We start from the raw sequence: 22261 nt of genomic DNA, 5'->3' as shown, positions 1-22261 counted from the left end.
GCTGGGATTAATAGAGTAACATTAATTGTTCCCAAATATGTGGGCATGACCTGTAGGTTTTTTGTTATGCTTTATGAAATGTAAACCCACATTCTGCTTTTGAAAGTTCTCTCAGTTTTGGTAGATGACATATATCTTCAAAAATGATTATAAAAAAGATTTTTAAAAAGCTATCATATTAATTTGAGCATAATTGTGAAAATAACTGTAAGCAGGCCCCCTCCCATTAAAAGACCAGTAAACAGTAAAATGCCTTCTTTAAAAAATTGTCTGGTTGTGGAAGGAAATCAGAGCTACTTTTTTGTAAGAGTGCAACTGCCTGAGAGCCACGAAGAAAATCATCTCCATTTTTTTCATCGGTGGTAGGACTGAGGAAGGCCTCCCCTTTGGATATTAAAACCGAGGCTTATATAGGGGGATATTTATTATTAATTAGGCTGGATCCAAGTTTTATAGGACTTAATATGTCACCACTAGGATTTTTAATTAGGCATGGAATCAAGATGGCTGTCAATATATCTTATTTGTTCCCTGTAACCAGTCCTGATGAATTAGTTAAGTCCAGACTTGGACCAAGCAGGGTCCCATTGGTATTGGAGGGAAGGAGTAAAAGGTTTTTTTTTCCTGTTTCCCAATTTGTCCTCCACACCCTAGTGATACTTCTGGTACTTTGGAAGGGTGGTGGCTCTCTGGAAGAGTGTAGGAGATAATACTAGGTTATCTAGAGGGAAAGATAAATGAGAGAATAGCCTTATCTGAGTAGGAAGCCTCATACAGATCCTTTTTCCTTATACTTGCCAAAATTGGGGTGAGAAGGATGAAGAGCTGACTCCTGCTCCTTATCTCCTTGGGAAGCAAGAAGGCTGAGGTCCCATTTTAATGGATGTCCTCATTCTCAGTCAGCAAAGTAACCACATTTCTGGGAAATCAACCTAAGTTTTTTTGCCTTGGGGCCGAATTGTGGGCCCAACTGAGGGGCGGACCAGGTCGAGAAGGAGGGCGGCTGCGCACGAGCTGGGTTGGACGAGCTCGGGAGGGAGAGGGCCTTTGAGAGGGTGGGGCTTGGAGGGGGTGGGGCAGGGCCTGGGTCATCCTAAGGTTGTCCTCCTGGCATAAGGATGAGGCTGCTTGCCCATTCCAGGAGGAAAATGAGACATGTGATTGCTGCAATTTTCTTCCCCCGATTTTTGGCTGTCCTCTCAGCATTATGTTGGGAGGAGGGTGAGACAGGCTATGGCTGAGAATGCTCCGGAGGGCTTTCAGTCACTCCGTGCCTTCCTTGGGCCGTCCTCTCACCATAAGGACGATGCTGCTCGCACCGTCCTTATGCCGGGTGGAGGGTGAGCCATGCAGTGGTAGAGAATGCTTCAGAGCAGAGCCACCGTGTTCTCATGCCAAGCCACCGTGTTCTCATGCCAAGAGGACAGGGAAAATGAGGAGGGCCTGAGGTAAGTGTCCAGGGGCTATATACGGACCCTGAGCCTTAGTTTGTCCAAACCTACTATTATTAAATTTAATGTTGCCATAGAGGGGCATTCAGACAAGTTTATTTATTTATTTATTTCCAGAATTTATACCCCGCCCTTCTCACCCGGGGGGACTCAGGGCGGCTTACACAGTTGGCAACATTTACTGCCAAGAACATAATAATAAAACAAAAACAGTACATATAATGAATTAAAACTATAAAAATACATCATTAAAATACATTATAAAAATTAAAACATATGTAAATTAGATCCATTTGTCTAAAAACCTCATGCTTCAGCATGCTTCAGTTCTATATAGTGAAATGATTTTATTCTGACATTTATGTGTATGAATTGTTGCTTGTGTTACAGTTACTTAGCCACTCTGGATTTTCTCTTAGGCATGTGCAGATAAACTGAAAAGAGAAATGGAGCTGTATGGCTGCCCACCAGAATTCCCTGATGAAGAAGAGGAGGAGGAGGAGGACTCCAAGGAGGAAGAAGTTGTCATCAAAGACAAGGCTAAAGGCAAAAAGGTGAATCTTAAAGCAGTAGTGTGGAATCTCCCCCCCCCCCCCCCCCCCGTGAGAGCTGCATTTCTATAAGGGAAATTTGTTGGCTGTATTCTAGTGCAGTGGTTCTCAACCTGTGGGTCCCCAGAAGTGTTGGTCTTCAACTCCCAGAAACTGTTGCACCCCTAGGCTGCGTAGACACCTCAAAACCACACTGGAGCCCCAGAATATAAGCAAACAAGCTGTTTATTGAAGGTTATCAGTAAGCACAAGCAAATAAAGTTCAGTCAATAAAATGGGTTTAAATCCACAAGAGTAATGTACTTGAAAATCTTAAAGCAAGAGTCTAAGAAAATCACTCAAAAACCATAGTCCAAACCAGATAGCGAACTCAGTCCCACGAAAGGCATCAAGAATAGTCCAAACAAGAATCAATTCTAAGGCATGAGACAAACTGGAACCACAGGAAAACAAGACTAGATTGCAGGATCAAACTCCAAGGTAATCCAAGGTAATAGGAATCCAAACAGCAAAGTTACTGGAACAATTAACTGGATTCAAAGGCAACACAAGGCTGGGACTTGAAGCCAATCCACAGCTGCAAGAATATACAGGAACACGGAGCAAAGATCTTTCTATCTTGAATTGCAATGTTGCCACCTCTGCTATGGCAGAGAAGAACCAGGCATTTAAGGAAAATCCAAGGTCTTTCTTCCATGAGAAAACGCTTTCTCATGAGAAAACCATTAGAGCACTTCAAAAGCAGTCGTTTACTTCTCTGCAAACATTCTCATTCCCTCCTTTGATGAGTTATCAGTCCCTTCCTGTCAAACTCATTATCCTCCTCTAAACTAGAATGCCCATCTGGCACCTGGTGATCTGGCCTTGTCTGCTGAGAGGAATGTGGTTCACAATGCCTGCTTGCAATCATTCGGTCTCTCGTTCCAGAATCTACTGAGACAATCTGACTGCATGTCAGGCCCAAACCCAGAGTCTTCTGGCAATGCAGGTGCAGGGACAATTACTGGCTGAATGGGCCCAATCCCTGGCTTGGGCTGAGCTACAACAGAAATCCTAGCAGCTGGTAAACTGGCTGGGATTTGTGGGAGTTGTAGGCCAAAACACCTGAGGACCCACAGATTGAGAACCACTGTTCTAATGAATGAGGTCAGACTGAAAAGTGGGGATGAAGTCTTTAGCTTTATCTGCATTTTTCCCCAATCCCTCCTCTCCCTTTCTTCAACTAGTGGACTTGCAGAGAGAAAAAAAACATTCTTAGATGAGGCCCAAGATGGCCACTTAAAAGGCAGCTTTATATCCTTTTGGAAGATTATTTACCTTGCAGAAATACAGTAGTTACATTTGCATAAGTTATTCTTAAATGTGAACAAAAAGGTAGTGAACCTATTCGAGCTGCATTCTTTACATCACTTTGATCCTTGTCTCAAAGTTCTTCTGAACATAAGTAAGCAAGGTTAACTTTCTTTCTCATTTCCTTTAAAGAGTAAGGCTGCTGCCAAAACTGGCTCTTCAAAATACCAGTGGGGAATCATGAAATCTTTAGGTCTTTCTGATGAAGAGATAGTGAAGTTCTCCGAAGCTGAGCATTGGCTTGATTATTTCCCGCCTTTAGCCATTCAAGATTTAAAGAGCATGGGGCTCAAGGTACATGTTACTTTCTTTCTGAAATGCTTCTTCAAAAGAAATGTTTGTCTTAGATTGATAGTCAGAGATTTTTTTCTTTGTGTGTTCCTGTAATTTTTATGTTAAGCTGTAGACTTTTATAATAAAATATTCAATCACATACATTTAAATGCTATGTAAGAACATTTCCTAAACATATCTGTTTATTCATGACAGCATTTGAAAAACTGTTATTATTTTTGGGGAAATAGCTTTTAAGAACTGGAATCAAACAGAGCAACTACTGCTGCTAGACATCTGAGTGCTGTTCGAGTTCATGCAAGGCTCTTGGTTAGCTTTGTTATGAGGGTTCATTTCTCCCCTCATCAAGCAACAAAGGACTGTGCTATGTTACATTCCACTTCTGAAAAGATTTTAAAGCATTGGAATGGCACTCCAGAACTTTTCAGACTTCAATTAGCCAGTATAGTTATTGATGAGGGCTGATGGATGTTGTAATTCAACAACTGGAGAGCTACCTGTTCTCCATCCTCATTTTAAAAGTTATTGTCCACTTGGACAAGTAATTAATATCTAAAGCCTTCTTGTGCACCAATAATTACTTTCACAACAGTCATGACTTATGTCCTACAAGTGAAAAAGGAAACTCCTAATTGCATTTCAAAATTTCACAGAAAGTTTGGAAACATGATTAGACTATTCTTTTTTTTTAATGAATTTCCAGATTGATTGGAGGCGCTCTTTTGTTACCACTGATGTCAACCCTTATTATGATTCCTTTGTACGATGGCAGTTTCTCACCCTGAGAGAAAGAAATAAAATAAAATTTGGAAAACGGTAAGTATATTTTTTTGATGTTTTCATTCTATAAAAGTAGGGGTTGACTAAAGGCTCCTGGCTTACCTGCTTGCTCTGTTCCATAAAGTTTGCTGATGGGATTATTTGATTATAGTTCTACAGGGCATATAAATACATTTACTGTATCTTTGGAATTTGGAATGCCCAGGTATCCTTAATGTGGATTTGATATATCAGTGATGCGGTAGGGACACTTTCCTTGTCCAAAACTATGGTTACTAGTTCAAGGCTTTTAAATAAATTAATAGATTCAGCAACCATAATGTTTAGTCACATCATAAATTATATTTTGCATACTTGCTTCTAAGTGGGCAGGATGCTGATTATATAATGTAGAACTAGAATGCATAGCTCCTTGAATAGCTGAAAGTGTAAATAATCTGTTCAGAAATAAATTGGGTTATAATATCCTGAAATTGTGACCTAGTTTGTAGAGTTTCTGCAGAAGTTGAAATAATGATGGAAAGAACGAACATTACCCATTAGTTTCATTCTGAGTAGCAACCTTCTTGGGCTGATTCTGCACAGCACCCTGCTAGGTGGCAATTATTGGTGGCAAGTTTGTTAGTGATATGTTAGCATTAATATCTCAAGACACAATTTGTTTCTCAGTCTCTGGCTATACAGCTACGTAATGTTTTCTTTTGCCTTTTAGATATACTATTTATTCACCCAAAGATGGACAACCATGCATGGACCATGACAGACAAACTGGGGAGGTAAGAAATATTTAACTTCTAATGACATACTGTCTTTGAACTTAGAAGGAACTGAGAAGGAAAAGCAGGGAATGGCTGGATCTGTTGCACCTCAGCGGGGTTTCACCTTGCTCACAGTACCCACCAAGAAACCAAAAGTCAAAGTCAAAACAGTTTTTTAAGAAAACACATATTAAAAAGGGCAAAACACCATGGAGGAAGTAAAGGGCAAATACCAAGAGTTAATATAGAAGACAAATGTCACTGCAAAAAGCCCGGTCAAACTGTTCACAGAAAACAATCCAAAGGCAGGATAAATCCCAAAACAAGGCTTAAAACAGGAACATGAATCCTTAGGCAAATCCAGAAAACAAGGAGCAAAACTTGAACATGAATCCCAAAATATTCCATGAAACAAGGTGCCAGAACATGAGCTTAAACCTTGGGTCTTGAACTAAGGCTTGAACAAGGAACGAGATTGGAGGACTTCACATGAATAGTGACGTTGTTAGATCTAAAATCCCAACAAAGCTCTCTCTGCCTTAAGGACTACAAAGCATGAACATATTCCTCTGACCTTGAGGGGCCCGCTTCTGTCTAGCTCTCTCACAAATTCTTTCTGATCTTCTGTACCTGAATGCCTCCCTCCTCAGAGCTGGTCTCGAATGTGTATCCAAGTCAACTATTCCCCCGATGAGCTTTCACACTGAGACTCAAAAACAGCATTTTGCTCTAACACCTTCTCGGCTGCATCTGATTCCAGCATTCTCTCAGGCCCTGAAACTGCATCTGGTCCCAGCATTTTTTCAGACTCTGAAACCCCAAACCCCTCATCTTCATCAGGTTGAACCACAACAGGACGTTAACGTGTACCAAATAGAAAACCATGGGAAATGGTACATGGACTTGTAAGAGGAAATGAGTTTTCAAGGAAATCATCTCCACATTCTCTTTGACTGTTGGGTTCCATTTCTCTTTACATATGGTACAATGGCTTTCATTTCAGTCAGGGTTTGGACACAGTTTTAGCACTGAGTCACTTTGGGTTTTCTTTGAAAGTTGACCCTGTATTGTATTTGTATTAATGTTCCTTGACCTCTCAGTGACTTTATATACTACCAATTACAGTATTCTTCTGGAGTGGATTTCTGAGTTGGGAATTATGGCAGTCTTTACAGTAGTTCTGCTCTTCCTTACAAGGTTAGCTGTTGATGGAACATATTGTTTGATCTCACTGGAAGCTTCATGCAGGCTTCCATATGAAATTTTGGGTTTCTGCCCTTGTCCTCCATGCTATTTAATATCATCATGAAAGGACTAATTTGAAATCATCTGCATGTTTAGTTTCTCCCTTACGTTGCAAATAGATGTGATGATGAATATCCTGAGTTTTGCATCCTTTGTTAAATATGCTTTCTAATCTTTGGATAAATGGATCATGTATGTTTTTTATATACTGCTTTTTTGGTATTTAATTTAAAAAACCAGTACAGAATGAGATAAACATAATGTGGAAAGAACAAAATAAACTACACCAACATTTTATGGTATATTTCTTAAATATAAATTAATATTTGCAGAAAGACAAGTCTGGCCTGAACCTGTCATACCAGAATATATTCTTATTTATCTTTAATATCTAAAAGAGAACCTAAAGGGGATTAGGCAAAATATACATATAATATTAGGATCTGCATGCTGAAATTTTAAGAGTTTATAAGTAGATACAGGCAGTTCCTAAGATACAAATATCCGACTTACCAAGGGGTAAGTCGGATATTTCTATCTTGTTTAGAATGGGGTGAGGCAACAGGAAGTGAGAAAAATCTATCCCTCAAAAGGGAAGTTCGCTCCTATTAGAGTTGTCATGGGGAAAAGGTGTCTCAGCTGAAGCTTCCTCACCAATCCTTGTTTCCACAACAAGCCAAATTTTTCAAAATCCAATCATCATAGGGACAGAAAGTATGAAGAAATCTTTTGAACAGGGGCACAGACAGCAAAACAAACATTGCAAAGGGGTTAACCCTTCCCTATGGTATCCAAAGCATGTATATATGTATGTGTGTGTGTGTGTGTGTGTGTGTAAAAGATGTGCCCGCCCACATGTTGCTTGGCATAGTCCTAAGTGAGTTTTTGTTTGTGGAAGCAAGTATGAATGTTGTAATTAGTCACCTTGATTAGGATTGAGTGGCCTTGCAGCTTCAAAGCCTGGTTGTTTCCTCCTTGGGGGAATCTTTTATTGGGATGTGTTTATTGGCCCTGATTGTTTTCTGTCTGGTATTTCCCTGTTTTCTGAGTGTTGTTCTTTATTTACTGGCCTGGTTGTAGAGTTTTATAATGCTGGGTGCCTGGTTTTATTCATTGTAATGGTTCACAGCAACCCAATAAAATAATTGAAATAATAATAATAATAATAATAATAATAATAATAATAATGACTCTGAGGTGGAGGTGTGCAGAGAAAGAGGGCAATTAGCATTGAATGGCCTTGTAGTTTCAAAGCTGGGCTGATTCATTCCTGGGGAAATCCTTTGTTGGGAGGTGATTAGCTGGCTCTGATTGTTTCCTGTCTGGAATTCTCCTGTTTTCAGAGTGTTGTTCTTTTTTTACTGTCCTGGTTGCAGAGTTTTGTAATGCTGGGTGCCTGGTTGTATTCATTGTCATGGTTCACAGCAACCTAATAATAATAATAATAATAATAATAATAATAATAATAATAATAATGACTTTGAGGTGGAGGGTGTGCAGAGAAAGAGGGCAATTAGCATTGAATGGCCTTGTAGTTTCAAAGCCTGACTGATTCCTCCCTGGGGGAATAGTTTGTTGGGAGGTGTTAGCTGGTCCTGATTGTTTCCTGTCTGGGATTCCCCTGTTTTCAGAGTGTTGTTCTTTATTTACTGTCCTGATTGTAGAGATTATATTGTTCTATTTTATTATAGCACAGTAATTTTATATATTATATTTATAATCTTGTATTATTTTATTTAAACTGGATTATATGAGGCCCCTTCTACACAGCTGTATAAAATCTGCATTGAACTGAATTATATGGTAGTGTGGACTCAAAATAATCCAGTTCAAAGCCAATACTGTGGATTATATGCGTTGGCATTCTGGGTTAGATAGCTGTGTGGAAGGGCCTTGAATCTACACTGCCATATAATTAAGTTCAAATCAGATAATCTGTATTTTATGTGCAGTGTGGAAGAGGCCTAAGTGAACCTTCAGCCATTGTGGCTGAGGGGGTTGCTAGGACACAAAGTGAGCGTGGCCTAAAGGGGGCGGGGTCTACCCTCCTGACTGGAAGCCAGGGGGAGAACGGCGCTTCCTTGTCTTCTGTAATTTGGACTTTATTTTTCTAGGTTTTTTGATGGAAAGACATAGATTTGATGACTATGTCTTTTGTGGCCAAATTTGGTGTGATTTGGTTCAGTGGTTTTGTTGTTTACTCCATGGGAAAATGCACATTACATTTTTTTATATATAGACTAGCTGTGCCCGGCCACGCATTGCTGTGGCGAAGTCTGGTGGTATGGGAAATAAAGTATTGAGGAATTGGTGGTAGTTAAGGTAAAGGGTAAACGTTTTCCCCTGACATTAAGTCCAGTCATGTCTGACTCTGGGGGTTGGTGCTCATCTCCATTTCTAAGCCGAAGAGCCGGCTTATCCAACATTCACTTATACAATGTTCTGGATTATCCAACGCAGTCTGCCTTTTCGTAATCAATGTTTTTGTAGTCAGTGTTTTAAATTCATTGTGATATTTTAGTGGTAAATTTGTAAATACAGTACAGCAGAGTCTCACTTATCCAACATAAACAGGCCAGCAGAATGTTGGATAAGCGAATATGTTCGATAATAAGGAGGCATTAAGGAAAAGCCTATTAAACATCAAATTAGGTTATGATTTTACAAATGAAGCACCAAAACATCATGTTAGACAACAAATTTGGCAGAAAAAGTAGTTCAGTATGCAGTAATGCTATGTAGTAATTACTGTATTTATGAATTTAGCACCGAAATATCACGATATATTGAAAACATTGACTACAAAAATGCATTGGATAATCCAGAATGTTGGATAAGCGAGTGTTGGATAAGTGAGACTCTATTGTAATTACTACATAGCATTACTGCGCATGGAACTACTTTTTCTGTCAAATTTGTTGTATAATATGATGTTTTGGTGCTTAATTTGTATAATGATTACCTAATTTGATGTTTAATCGGCTTTTCCTGAATCCCTTCTTATTATCCAACATATTCACTTATCCTGCCGGCCTGTTTATGTTGGATAAGTGAGGCTCTACTGTATATTGATAATCTTAAATTATCTGCTTAGAACTGGATTATATGAGGCCCCTTCTTCACAGCTGTATAAAATGCACACTGAAGTGGATTATATGGTAGTGTGGAGTCAAGATAATCCAGTGCAAAGCAGATAACATAAGATTATAAATGGGTTATATAGCTGTGTGGAAGGGCCTTGAGTCTACACTGCCATATAATCCAGTGCAAATTAGATAATCTGTGGAAGAAGCCTAAGTGAGGCCTAAATCTGCCTGTCCCCTTGGCTGAGTTGGTTGCTAGGAGACCAAGTGGGCAGAGATTAGTCCTCTAACTGGCAGCAATTGGATAAAAACAATTATTCCTTTCCCTCTAATTAGGACTTTATTTTTCTTTTCTTTTTGTTGTATCTTACTGGAGCCGTGGATGATGGGTTGTGTTGTCAAATTTTGAGGTTGGGAGGCCTGTAGTTTTTTTGTTTTGTTGGTCGCCATGATGCCATCACTCATTTATATATATAGATATATGCTATCCAAAGTGTGTGTAGATATGGCTGGAGTTACACTGAAAACTGTACTTGTTCTGACTTACAAACAAATTCAAGTTGACAACAAACCTCCAGAATCTATCTTGTTCATAACTTGGGGATTGACTGTAGCGGAGTTAGTTATTCAGAGGGAAAAGAAAACTTACTACATTATAAGAATACATGCTTTGGAGGGAGGCTGTTAGAATTCTGGTTTCTGTTCTCATATCTGGTACATTCCACTTTCTTCATGAGACATGCTGAAAGTTTTGTTTTTTGAAATAGATGGGCCATTCCTTAAGTAAGCAGGCATTCATTAGAAGGATTAGAACTGAGTTGGTATTGAACACATTGATTTTTCCCTCCTTTAATAAATGAAAGCTAGTTTGTCTGATCAGATTCTGAAGTACCCATGGATGCCGGAGATAGAAGTCTTGAACTCACTGTTTGTCTATTGGCCCTTAGGGTGTAGGACCTCAAGAATATACCCTGATCAAAATGAAGGTGGTAGAACCTTACCCTGTGAAGTTAAGGTAAGTTTCTAGGGTAATATTTGTTCTTCAAATTAGGAAGAACTCTCAAATACTTTGAAGTTTTTTGTAGAAATTTTACAAAATGTATGTATTGAGCTATTTCCTACCCCTGATAAAATCTTACTTTTTCTAGATAACAGATAAAAACACACGCAGATAAAAACTTACAAAAATCATTGTAGAAATGTAAAATATTTCTAGCATTTAAACTGTTTAAAGCATATCCTTGAGAAGGTAGAACATACACTTCTTGTGAGGGTTACTTGCGCTGAATTGAGCTGTAGTGGTCGTTATGTAGGGAGCTCTATATTCCAGACCCCACTGAGCCATAAAACTGGTGGGGGTCATCTTAGGCCACATTGTATCTTAGCTTGACCTACGCCCTGGCGTGGTTGAAAGATCAATCAGGAAAAAGGAGAGCTGTGTATGTCACCTTGAGATTGCCAGTGGAAAGATGAATACAGCAAAACAAACATTTAAACATACGGTATATTACTTCTGAGTAGGTATGCCAAGGAATGTACTATTTAGTATAAGTCAGACCAAGAACAATGCTTGATTATTGATTGTGTATACAGACTTCTGTATAATTGTCCCCTAATTTTCGAAATCTCTCTTGTTGTCACTCTTTTAACTGTTCTAAATTATATCCTGAACTATATTTTCAACATGTGATTCATTCTTTTGATTGCATGCTGCATTTTTGTCTCTCATCAATTTGGCACACTGTTTTTCCCACCTCAGGTGCCTTCCCAATCCTTTTAGTTGACTCAGCACCATCTTTATTCTTTTAGTTGACTCAGCACCATCTTGTGTACCGAATTGCATTTGCAAACTTAAAAAAGAACTAGATTCTGTTTATCAACCATTTCCACTTTTCGACTATGCTGTGATCCTTAATGTGTTGAATAAGTGGGGGATATTTGTATATGTGTATTCACAGAAGTTATGTTAGTTGAGGAGAAAAATGGACCAGATTGTTGTGGATGGAACCAACTAGATTACTGCTTCTTGGTATTAATCTGAATATAAATTAGTATATCTTAGTTGCGTTCCTAGATTAATTGAAACAAATTTAAGAATGCTTGCTTCATAGGTAATGACACATATAAAGGGATATTGGCACTAGATTATAGAATTTGTTTTTTGTAAAATGCTGGATTTTGTTCTTTGAGCATTGTGTTTTTTTCTAAACTATTTTCCTGAACTCCCTTTCCTTTCTTTTGCAGTGGCCTTAAGGGAAAGAATATTTTTTTGGTAGCTGCAACTCTCAGACCAGAGACCATGTTTGGGCAAACTAATTGTTGGGTTCGCCCTGACATGAAGTATATTGGTTTTGAGACCCTGAATGGGGATATTTTTATTTGCACGCAGAGAGCTGCCAGGAATATGTCCTATCAAGGCTTTACAAAGATAAATGGAGTAGTGCCTGTTGTGAAGGAACTGATGGGAGAGGTGAGCATCATGACCAAAGTGATTTAAAGGGCTGGGGGTTGTGTCCATGGATTGGGAAGAGAGTGCTGAAGAATGTTTACAAAGGAATGCTGTGTGTCATTTCTCACCTTCACCTTGAAATTTAATTCCCATGGTCTCTGCCTCATATCATGGTATCACAGTATTCACCTTGAAACATGGTATATGGGTTGTTAAAATATATTGTGTTAAAGGACAAATTCCTATGCTGAAACATAACATTTTGCAAAAAATGTTTAGGGAGAGAAATTCACCATTTAATGCTTCACTTTGCCCTTGTGGCTGCATTATGATCTGGTCTGATCTGTGGGTGTTTTTCCTGCTGCCTCTGACCTTTTCTGTGAAAAGAAGAATCAATTAAACCTTTGTGAATAGAAAAAGTTGAACCTAGAGCTGATATGGAAAGCACTAGGACATTTCCTTTCCCTCCTTTCCCAGTCTTTGTGCCACTTCCTGCTCCTATGCCTGACGGATCTTTTGTAACTGGATAGTCCATCCCATTGCAATACATTTTGTGAGAGTCCACCTGGGAGCAATGAGAAGTGTGTAACTCCTATTTGATATGTACATTTTATGTCTTGTGATCTAAGTTTTTATACTACCCTCATTATATCTTAATTACAAGTATTTATAAATGGCTTACATTACACAGTATGTGGAATAAATAATATCACATATACATACAACATGAAACACTATGCAAAATCAGTGTATCATGCCCATGTTATCTAATAATATATAGCAGACATGGGCAAACCATGGCCTTGGGCTCCTTCCTTTGACCCTCCTTTGCCTTGACCCCCCTCTCAGCATGTGTATGAGGCATCCTGCTATATCTCCAGGCTGAGAGGAGGGCCGAGGCAGAGACACGTGACTGGTGAGAGTTCTCCTGAGCCACGTGTCTCCTCTCAGTCTGGGCCCACGGCAGTCCACTGCATCCACATGCTGAGAAGAGGGCCGAGGCAGATGAGGGCTGGAGGAAAGGGCTCAAGGGGCTGCCCTCCGGAGCTCTTGCCAGCCATGTGTATCCTTCTTGGAGTCTGGGACTACAGCAGGTCGCAGGAGAGCTGTGACTGGTGAGAGCCTTCTGGAACTTGCCAACTGCATGTCTCTTTCCCCTTTGAGTCTGGGGCTGCAGCAGGCCGCAGTGTCCCTAGGCTAAGAGGAGAACTGTCCTCCACAACAATCCCCCTGGTCTCTCCCCCCCCCCCATGGCAACTGCCCTCAGCCTCCCCCTCCCCGCTGCCCACTGCACTGCCCTGCCCCGCAGGGCAGCATCCCAAAAAAGTTTGCCCATGCCTGATATATAGTATACATTTACTTGTTTCTGCTTCAACTACAAGTAATCATTTAATCTTAACCTGTTTCAATTCTGCTTCTCTCTTGTGTAGGACATTCTTGGGGCTCCACTTTCTGCTCCTCTAACATCCTACAAAGTCATCTATACCCTTCCTATGTTGACTATTAAGGAAGACAAAGGTGAGGTTGCTAGATCTTCATCTATATTATTTTCAGGTTTTGCGTTAGTTGGGTTACTTTTTACTGAACTAATGAGCATCAAAGTGATATGTTTTGCAAGCACCTTTCTGTATTGCCATTCTTGTAACAACATTCTTCCAGTACTTTGCGGTGAACTGTGAACCCCAGTCCGATATTGTCCTCTTGGGGCACCCATGAAGGCAATAGGCATGTTGTATTAACATCTTCACCAACTGTATGCTTGGAATCTTTTTTCAGTGGCACAAAGTGCCACACCTGGAATACTGTGTCACACCTGGAATACTGTGTCACACCTGGAATACTGTGTCCAGTTTTGGGCACCGCAGATGAAGGGAGATGCTGACAAGCTGGAAAGCGTCCAGAGGAGGGCAACTAAAATGATTAAGGGTCTGGAGAACAAGCCCTATGAGGAGAGGCTTAAAGAGCTGGGCATGTTTAGCCTGCAGAAGAGAAGGCTGAGAGGAGACATGATAGCCATGTACAAATATGTGAGGGGAAGTCATAGGGAGGAGGGAGCAAGCTTATTTTCTGCTGCCCTGCAGACTAGGACACGGAACAATGGCTTCAAACTACAGGAAAGGAGATTCCACCTGAACATCAGGAAGAACTTCCTCACTGTGAGGGCTGTTCGGCAGTGGAACTCTCTCCCCCGGGCCGTGGTGGAGGCTCCTTCTTTGGAGGCTTTTAAGCAGAGGCTGGATGGCCATCTGTCGGGGGTGCTTTGAATGCGATTTCCTGCTTCTTAGCGGGGGGTTGGACTAGATGGCCCTTGAGGTCTCTTCCAACTCTACTATTCTATGATTCTATGATTCTATGATTCAAAGTGAGACTGTTTAGAGAACAAGTCCATAATAGTCCAGATAGTAGTGAACCCTTTGCTATCAGGTAACTCCACAATGAAGTCGATTGCAATGTGTTTCCAGGATCTAGAAGGGTTGGCTACTGGTTGCAGTAATCCCCTTGGTTTCCCAATCAGCTGTTTAGCCCTTGCACACATGGCACACTCTTGTACATAGCTCTTTACATCTTCCCAGATTTTCAGCCACCAAAACTGCTGAGACACTAATTGCAATTGTTGTAGACATATCATTGCTTCAGAACAAACTTAAAATAAGAGCTGTATTAAGTTGTGAAAACTAAGATGTGAGTGAAAGATACAATATTCTTAGCCCTCCTGGTCTACTTAAAATTGTGGCTGGTTTTCTCTTTCCATTTCTATTTCAAACATGTATTAAGCTCTATAGAAATAAATATTAGCCAGTGATATTTGCTTCAAAATGCAATTGTTCTTTTATGTGTGTGTTGCTCTAACAGAAAATTGGATAAAACCTATGTTTTGTCAATATTTCTTGTAAGGCACCGGTGTGGTTACAAGTGTCCCATCTGATTCTCCAGATGACATTGCAGCCCTGAGAGACTTAAAAAAGAAACAGGTGAGCCTCTTTAAACCTGAAAAGGTCTTGATTTTCGAGAAGCTGGTGAGTGAGTCATACAGATTTTAGAGATACCAGCACAAACATTTTAAAAATACAATAAGCCTTCTGGCTCTGTGGGGTTTCAGTTCCAGAACTATCAATGGAGGCAAAAAAAGAAAGCGGATGATGGCATCCTGTATTATTAAATGGCACCAACTATTGTGTTGATACTTCAGCACATCCTTATTTACATCACCCCCATTTTATGTATATGATAATCTGTAGTTGATGGAAATTACAGTTACCAAACCACTGGATCTGGGGTGTCCAATGTTAATACACCATGAGTAAAATGTTATTTTAATAGTCTGAAGGTTGAATGCATCTTCTGTCAACAGAATCCCATCTCTTGAGCAGGTATACAATATGGGCTAGACTGAATCCTGAACCTACATGTAGTACAACAAAAAAGTATGCTTTAGCTTGATTGTGGCAAATATATTCATTGTTGTCTTAGCTAATTAGCTAATAATGAAAATAGTGTGCACAGTGTTTTTTCAGCTGAAAAATTGTGGGTGTTTCTTGAACATACAGTTTAGCAGGCTAGTAGGGCTTTCCATCCTTCAGAGCATTAACACTGTTAACATTTTAGTCATTGGGATATCTTTATTTATTTACAGCATTTATATTCCGCCTTTCTCACCCCGAAGGGGACTCAGGGCGGATCACATTACACATATAGGCAAACATTCAATGCCTTTTAACATAGACCAAAGACAAGAACAACATGGCTCCGAGCGGGCCTCGAACTCATGACCTCCTGGTCAGAGTGATTCATTGCAGTGATTCATTGCAGCTGCTCTCCAGCCTGCGCCACAGCCCATTTTTGTTTTTGGAAGTTTTTTTTTAATTTCAAAAAATGTTTGGATGATGTAACCTGAAAGAAATGGGAATAGCCAGTTTTGGGGGGAGGGGGAATGTTCTAAAGGCTTCATGTAGTCCATGAGTCACACAGTTTTCATGCTTGGAACAGAAGAGTGATTTCTCCCCTCTGAATAATGGTATGTTATTATCTGTAGGCTTTTTAAAAATGCAGCTGTTCTACAGTTTATTGGGCTTCTTTTTGTTGATGAAAACATCAATTGGTTACCTTAACAAAGCCCACTTTATATTAGATTGTTGTAAATTTGATTTTTACATTTGATTTCTAATTTCTTCATAGCCCTTCCGAGCAAAGTATGGCATTAAAGATGACATGGTCCTCCCATTTGAACCAGTAAGTGCAGCAGACAATGATTTTTGTTGAATGGTTATCAACATTATCTCTAATAGTAGATGTATATTTTCGTGTTAAATCCTTTGTGCACATAATCTTTACATTCTATGTAGACAAACCAGCATGGCATTCATTTATCCCCCTCCCACAATAATCATAGTTTAGATCAGCGCTTCATAAACCTTTTCCATTCGCAACCCCTTTCCATCTGAGAAATTTTTTTGTGTCCCCATGTATATAGGCATATGAAATAGGTATGAAAATCAAATATTGGCTGATAACAAATCAGCATTTGCAAGGTTTGCTAAACAGGCTGATTTTCCTTTTTGTGGAGTATAGCTGAAGCATTTTTGCAGAGCCCATTGTAAGCACTGCACGTTGTTGCTAACAAATTTGTGTAAATAGGTGGCATTCAGAAAACTTCACAAATTTTTCGTGACCCTAATATTGAGTTAAGGGGACCCCATCTGCGATTAGATCCACTGTTTAAGAAGCAGTGTTTTACGTGACTAATCTGGTTTGTTTTAGGGGCTGTTCTTTGAAGAGCTAGGGTAGGGAACTTGCAGCCCTCTAGTTGGTGTTGGTGAACTAATACTCAAGGGATCTTTTAGCTAGACTGGTTGAAACTGGTGGAAATCGGAGTTATAAAACACCAGGAGGAGTATAAATCTCACAGCTCTAGCCTAAGGGAGGACAGATTTATATACTAGCCAAGAAGATCTGGCTAGGGAAATCTGAAATGGGCCCCAAAAATTTGGGAAGAAGCATCTGCTGGTACAACATGTAGTTGTTGCCTGTGATTCACATTTTACCAGATCAGTAATTCTGAAGGACTGAGCAATAAGTGCACAAGAAAGCAGAGTATTTTAAATTTGGCATTTTAGGTTTATTTGGTGTTGAAAGTACATCCCCTAAGCCTCTTGTGTGCTCTGCTTGATCTTCCAGCTTGTTGCGGATATGCTGTCTTGAAGGACTCTAATTTTATAGGTTGGCAATTGCTTCATTTTGTAATTTGGAAAGAGTCTATACGAAAAGTAGCTTTATGGCAAGGATTGTTGCTTCACTGAAATGTTGGTGTCTTCTTCCAACTTTTGAGCAGATAAAGGCTGTTCAACCTTAACACAGTTAGACGACATTTACAAATTGTTTCAGATCCCAAAAATTATATCTGTTAGTCCATCCAGAGGACTAAAGAGAAAGTCAGTACTAGTTGTTCTTAAAAATCTGCTGAGCAATCCCATTTGAAAGTCATATCTGTCTGTATGATCTGAGACTCTGTTTTCATTCGGTCTTCTCTTTTTCCTTGTATGGTGCAGGATTAGGGTCAGCAATATTTCATGATGCAAGATTAACAACGAAACACCTCTTGAGTAATTTCTGAAACGTGCCTTAGTGATTGTTATATAAGATATTGATTCTTCCAACAATTTTTATCACCAAAGACTAACTTGGTTAGGAAATAACCCTGCATTTGGGTTAACAAAATGCCTGTATTCTAGTTTTACACATACACATACACATCTAATATTCACATTTTTATGCACTATAGATCTAATACAATTATTCACTGGAGTGGAATTAAAATTGGTTTCATTTATCCCCTTCATTTATAGCTTCAGGCCACAGGACTGTAAGCAAGATAATGTACTGTTGATAAACCATCAAGTACAGATTTATTTGAAGGCTACAAGGGTCAACACAGAATTCTCCATAAAACTCTTGATTCACTTGCATGACTGAGAATGACTGCTTTACTATGCTTTTGTATGTTCCCAGGTGCCTGTCATTGAGATCCCTGGCTATGGCCAACTTTCTGCTCCAATGATCTGTGATGAGCTGAAAATCCAGAGTCAAAATGACAGAGAGAAACTAGTCGAAGCCAAGGAAAGACTATACCTAAAAGGATTTTATGAGGGTGTAAGTAAGGTTTTCACAAGGGACATAGAGGAGTTCACTCTTGCACTTTTCTCCTTTGTTGCATTTTGCATTTGCACATATGGACTGTTTCAAGGCTTTACTTGTTTGTTTGGTTGCTTACTTGATCTTAGTCTCTTCCTTCTCATTCTTTAGTATATGACGTGCTCTATTAAATGTCAGGTTTGTTCAGAAGGTCTTTATAGAATAGTGCACTTTGTTCTCTGTTGTTCTTTCTCTGGTAATTTGGGAATATATCAACCCAGGGTTACTCAGTGGTATTCCATTGCCAAGTGGGGATTTGTGCGATTCTTTCCAGAGTTGTAGTCCAACATTTAACCACAATATGACACTTTTTAGCCAGGCATTATAATAAAATGGGCAGGCAACTGATTAAGTGCCAACAAGAGGTTAAAGGCACAATAATAGCAGAGAGGAAGTGGTTCATTAGGATCCTTATAGGATCATTAAACCAGGGAACTGCTCCATGCTTTATTGTATTTACTATATTTGTCTTCTTCTCTTCCCTTCCTGAACTGGAGGAGGTTAGTGTGCATGGCCGTTTCAAGTTGAGTGTCCATGCCACCAGATCTTCCGGACTAGGTTAGTCTGGTAGGAGTCCCCAGTGGTGCACCCTGTTAAACAGCTGAGCTGCTGAACTTGCTGACTAAAAGGTCGGCAGTTCGAATCCGGGGAGCGGAGTGAGCTCTTGCTGTTAGCCTCAACTTCTGCCAACCTAGCAGTTCAATAACATGCAGATGTGAGCAGATCAATAGGCACTGCTTTGACAGGAAGGTAACGGTGCTCCATGCAGTCATGCTGCCACATGACCTAGGAGGTGTCTATGGACAATGCTGGCTCTTCGGCTTAGAAATGGAGATGAGCACCAACCCCCAGAGTTGGACACAACTAGACTTAATGTCAGAGGAAAGCCTTTACCTTTAGGATTGGGCAAAGTGTGGCTGGTGGGCTGCATGTGGCCAACAGTCTGTATATATAGTTCCCTTTATAGTTCCCTGGAGGTCAATGTTTTCCCCTCAGATAGGGCATTTCCATTACACTCCTCCCCCCCCCCCCCCCACAGCAAATGTTGCAGGAGAGGCCTTTCTTTGAAACAAGAAGAGATAGGAGAATGGCTTCCATTTACTTAATGTTGTTCAGTCTAGCCTGGCCTGACATGTCCTGGGACCTAAAAGCATGGCAAAATGCCTCCCTACACCTCCCAGTGGGAGGTGCAGCTCACTAAGGTTTCTGGGAGGGTCTATATAGCTACCCCTGGGCTTTCCCAGCTGTTCATCCTTGGCGTAGGGAACGTTGATCCAATTTGCCAATCCAAGGTGTGAATCGGCAAATGTTTATCTGGGATATGATCAGGGGATTGCTTTAATTTATTATTTGGAACCCTGTAACATGGCAGGCATTGTTTTTTGTCTCGCCCAAAATGTGCCCTTAGCAAATGTAATATGGTCTTTTGTAATATTTGGTAATCACCTTCACGTCTGCATTCTCCTTTTACTAATAAATAACACTTCATATGAGAGAAATTACTTGGCTGTCTTAAATTACACCCAAAAGGAACCTGAATTTTGGGAAATAATGGCATCTGCATTTGTTTGCTGAGAAAGATTCCCTTTCCAGAGAAAACTGAGATGTCCATGGTTGGGCATTCTAAAGAGAGAATGTGGATTGAAGAAGACAGTAATTGTAGAAGGAGCTAGGAAAGCAAGCCAGAGGTTGTGAATACTATGTTTTGGGGAAAAGATTTATTCTAGCTTCTAGGGACGGACTGGGACTGGGGGTGGATTGAATCATTTTTGGGAGGGATCTTCAAAGTGAAGAAGAGTCTTGATGTGCTTGCTGTGGTTTGAGATCTTTTGAGGACAGGAGATATAATGGGGAGAACTAAGAAGACACTGGATTATTGGATTTTTGTGAAGGTATACTGTATATGAACATATGAAGCCATCTTTTAGCAATAAAAGGGAGTAAGGTGGCCTATCTACAAAGCTACAAAATATCCGAAACAAATTGTAACCTCTGGAATTACCACTTTTCAGATAATGCTTGTGGCTGAATTCAAGGGCCAGAAGATTCAAGATGTAAAGAAGATTATTCAGAAGAAGATGGTAGATAATGTGTGTAGTGGTTTGTACTGCTTTTTAAAAATATGATGTAGTGACTTCCACAACACTATTTTGTTGGCTTGTTTTTTTTTTACAGAGTACTGCTTGATTTCTTGGGACAGAACCACAGCCACAAGAATCAAAGCTATACTAAATCAAGTGCTTTGGTTTTGTTGCAAAAAACCCTACAACTTATTACACTTAGCCTATCAAACAGGACAAATACACACAAGACAAATAACAAATAGAACTGAATACAACACTGACAGCAACAAAGCAAACACTAATCTTTCTCACCACCCCCATCCACAGAAACAAGTGTTTAAAAATGGGCTTTCCATACTCCAAGTCACCAATAAAAATAAACATAACACCCACTTCATTTCTTAACTGATATTTAAACATCTGCCTAATACTCATTCATATAAAAATATCAGCTCAGTATTCAAAACCCACAAGTGTTGTCTTCTCTTCTTTTGTGTATGAGATAAAAATTGTTCCCAATCTTTCCTCCCCAGCCCAAAGTACAAAGGAAATAATTATCCAAAGACTTATATCTAATCAAAGTGGATAGTTTGTCCATTTCTGCCATTCCAACTTCAATATCCTATTTTCTTTTATTGGTATTTCCCCATTTTTCAATTTCTGAACACCCAACAATATTGCTGTCAAAGCTATATAGTGTAAATTATTTTGGTTCAAGTTCTTGATCTGAGAATTTGGCCATCTCTATAAAAACAACTCTTGTTTAAACTGTTTTGTAGTCTTAATAATATCTTGCATCACCAATTTTATCTACTGTACTTCCAATATTTTTTAGCTTTGTCACATGTCTACTACATATGATAAATAATTCCTTATTGTTTTTCATATTTTCAACATATATTCCTGGACCCTAAAAGCCCTGTAATCTTGAAAGTCTCTTTTTAGGATCATTGGAAAAAGGAATGTAGCACCACTGCAATAGTTTGTGGTGAGATTTCAGTCTTTAAAGCAGTGGTTCTCAACCTGTGGATCCCCAGATATTTTGGTCCTCAACTCCCAGAAATTGTAACAGCTGATAAACTGGTTGGGATTTCTGGGAGTTGTAGGCCAAAACACCCGGGGACTTACAGGTTGAGAACCACTGCTTTAAAGATTTTGAAAGTAAAATATCATTATAGTTTCCAGAATTTGTCAGTTCTGAATTCTTAATGTACAGTATGATGGTTGAACTGATGCACTTACACATTTCACTCACAAGAGGGCAACTGAAATACTGAGAAGACTGATTCTTTGTTATGAAGGAGGCATCCAGCAGTGAAGTATCTCCCACCAACAAATTCTACAAAAACAACAAAACTGCTCTATTCTTTCTACTTATCATCTACCTATGGATGTTTGGTAAAAGGACAAATATGTTGTGTGTGAGTTGTGTGCCTTCTATTCATTTCCCACTTATGGTGATCCTAATATGACCCTACCACATGTTTTCAAAACATGGCATACGAACGTCCCCACACACTTCATTTTGCTCCCCTAACTTTCATACACATCTTAGAAACATGCCAGCTCCCACCCCCCAAATCAGCTGAAAATGGGCCTGAATTGAAATAGAAAATGAATAATGCCTGGAAAAAAGAAACCAGAATTTTTTTTACAGGGTCTGTGTGCTTTAGCAAGGCAGTCAATATGCAGTTAGTTTTGAGCGGGTTGTTTTGTTTAATAAATCTCCTAGATCTTATTACTTTTAAAGAATCTGAAAACTTGGGGGGATTTCAAAGACTACATGTGTACTATAGTCTATTTCTCTAAGAATACCCTTCGTTCTGGTGGACTTCCTTGTGGCTACTGCATCACCCAGAATCGTATCATAATTGAACATAGTCGTAAATGTGGACAGCATGATCCTAATCTTTGTTTCTACATTTTCTTTCATGCCTTCAGTATTCTACAATACCAATCCTTTCTTTATATTGACAATAACACTTGATTTCACAGGCCCTAATATCTTTACATCAATTTATTTTGTCTTCCTACTCCTCTGGATTTAT

The 22261-nt window shown here is 39.5% G+C and overlaps 1 protein-coding gene across 3 annotated transcripts in view; it reads left to right on the top strand.

The window, feature by feature from the left end:
• Positions 1-22261, top strand: part of lars1 (leucyl-tRNA synthetase 1) — a 68591-nt gene that overhangs the window by 11919 nt on the left and 34411 nt on the right. For all 3 annotated transcript variants that reach the window (XM_062970402.1, XM_003224098.4, XM_062970401.1), the window contains exons 5-15: positions 1871-2005; positions 3485-3646; positions 4350-4462; positions 5139-5202; positions 10460-10527; positions 11757-11982; positions 13392-13479; positions 14857-14933; positions 16138-16191; positions 17968-18108; positions 20163-20240. In XM_062970402.1, the coding sequence (XP_062826472.1) occupies positions 1871-2005; positions 3485-3646; positions 4350-4462; positions 5139-5202; positions 10460-10527; positions 11757-11982; positions 13392-13479; positions 14857-14933; positions 16138-16191; positions 17968-18108; positions 20163-20240 (1206 nt within the window). The remainder of the gene's footprint in view (positions 1-1870; positions 2006-3484; positions 3647-4349; positions 4463-5138; positions 5203-10459; positions 10528-11756; positions 11983-13391; positions 13480-14856; positions 14934-16137; positions 16192-17967; positions 18109-20162; positions 20241-22261) is intronic.

This window comes from Anolis carolinensis, chromosome 2 (assembly GCF_035594765.1).
Source record: "Anolis carolinensis isolate JA03-04 chromosome 2, rAnoCar3.1.pri, whole genome shotgun sequence".
In the NCBI taxonomy this organism is placed as follows: Eukaryota; Metazoa; Chordata; class Lepidosauria; order Squamata; family Dactyloidae; genus Anolis; species Anolis carolinensis.
Note: the sequence above shows the minus strand (reverse complement) of the source record. Positions and strands in the feature narration are given on the sequence as shown.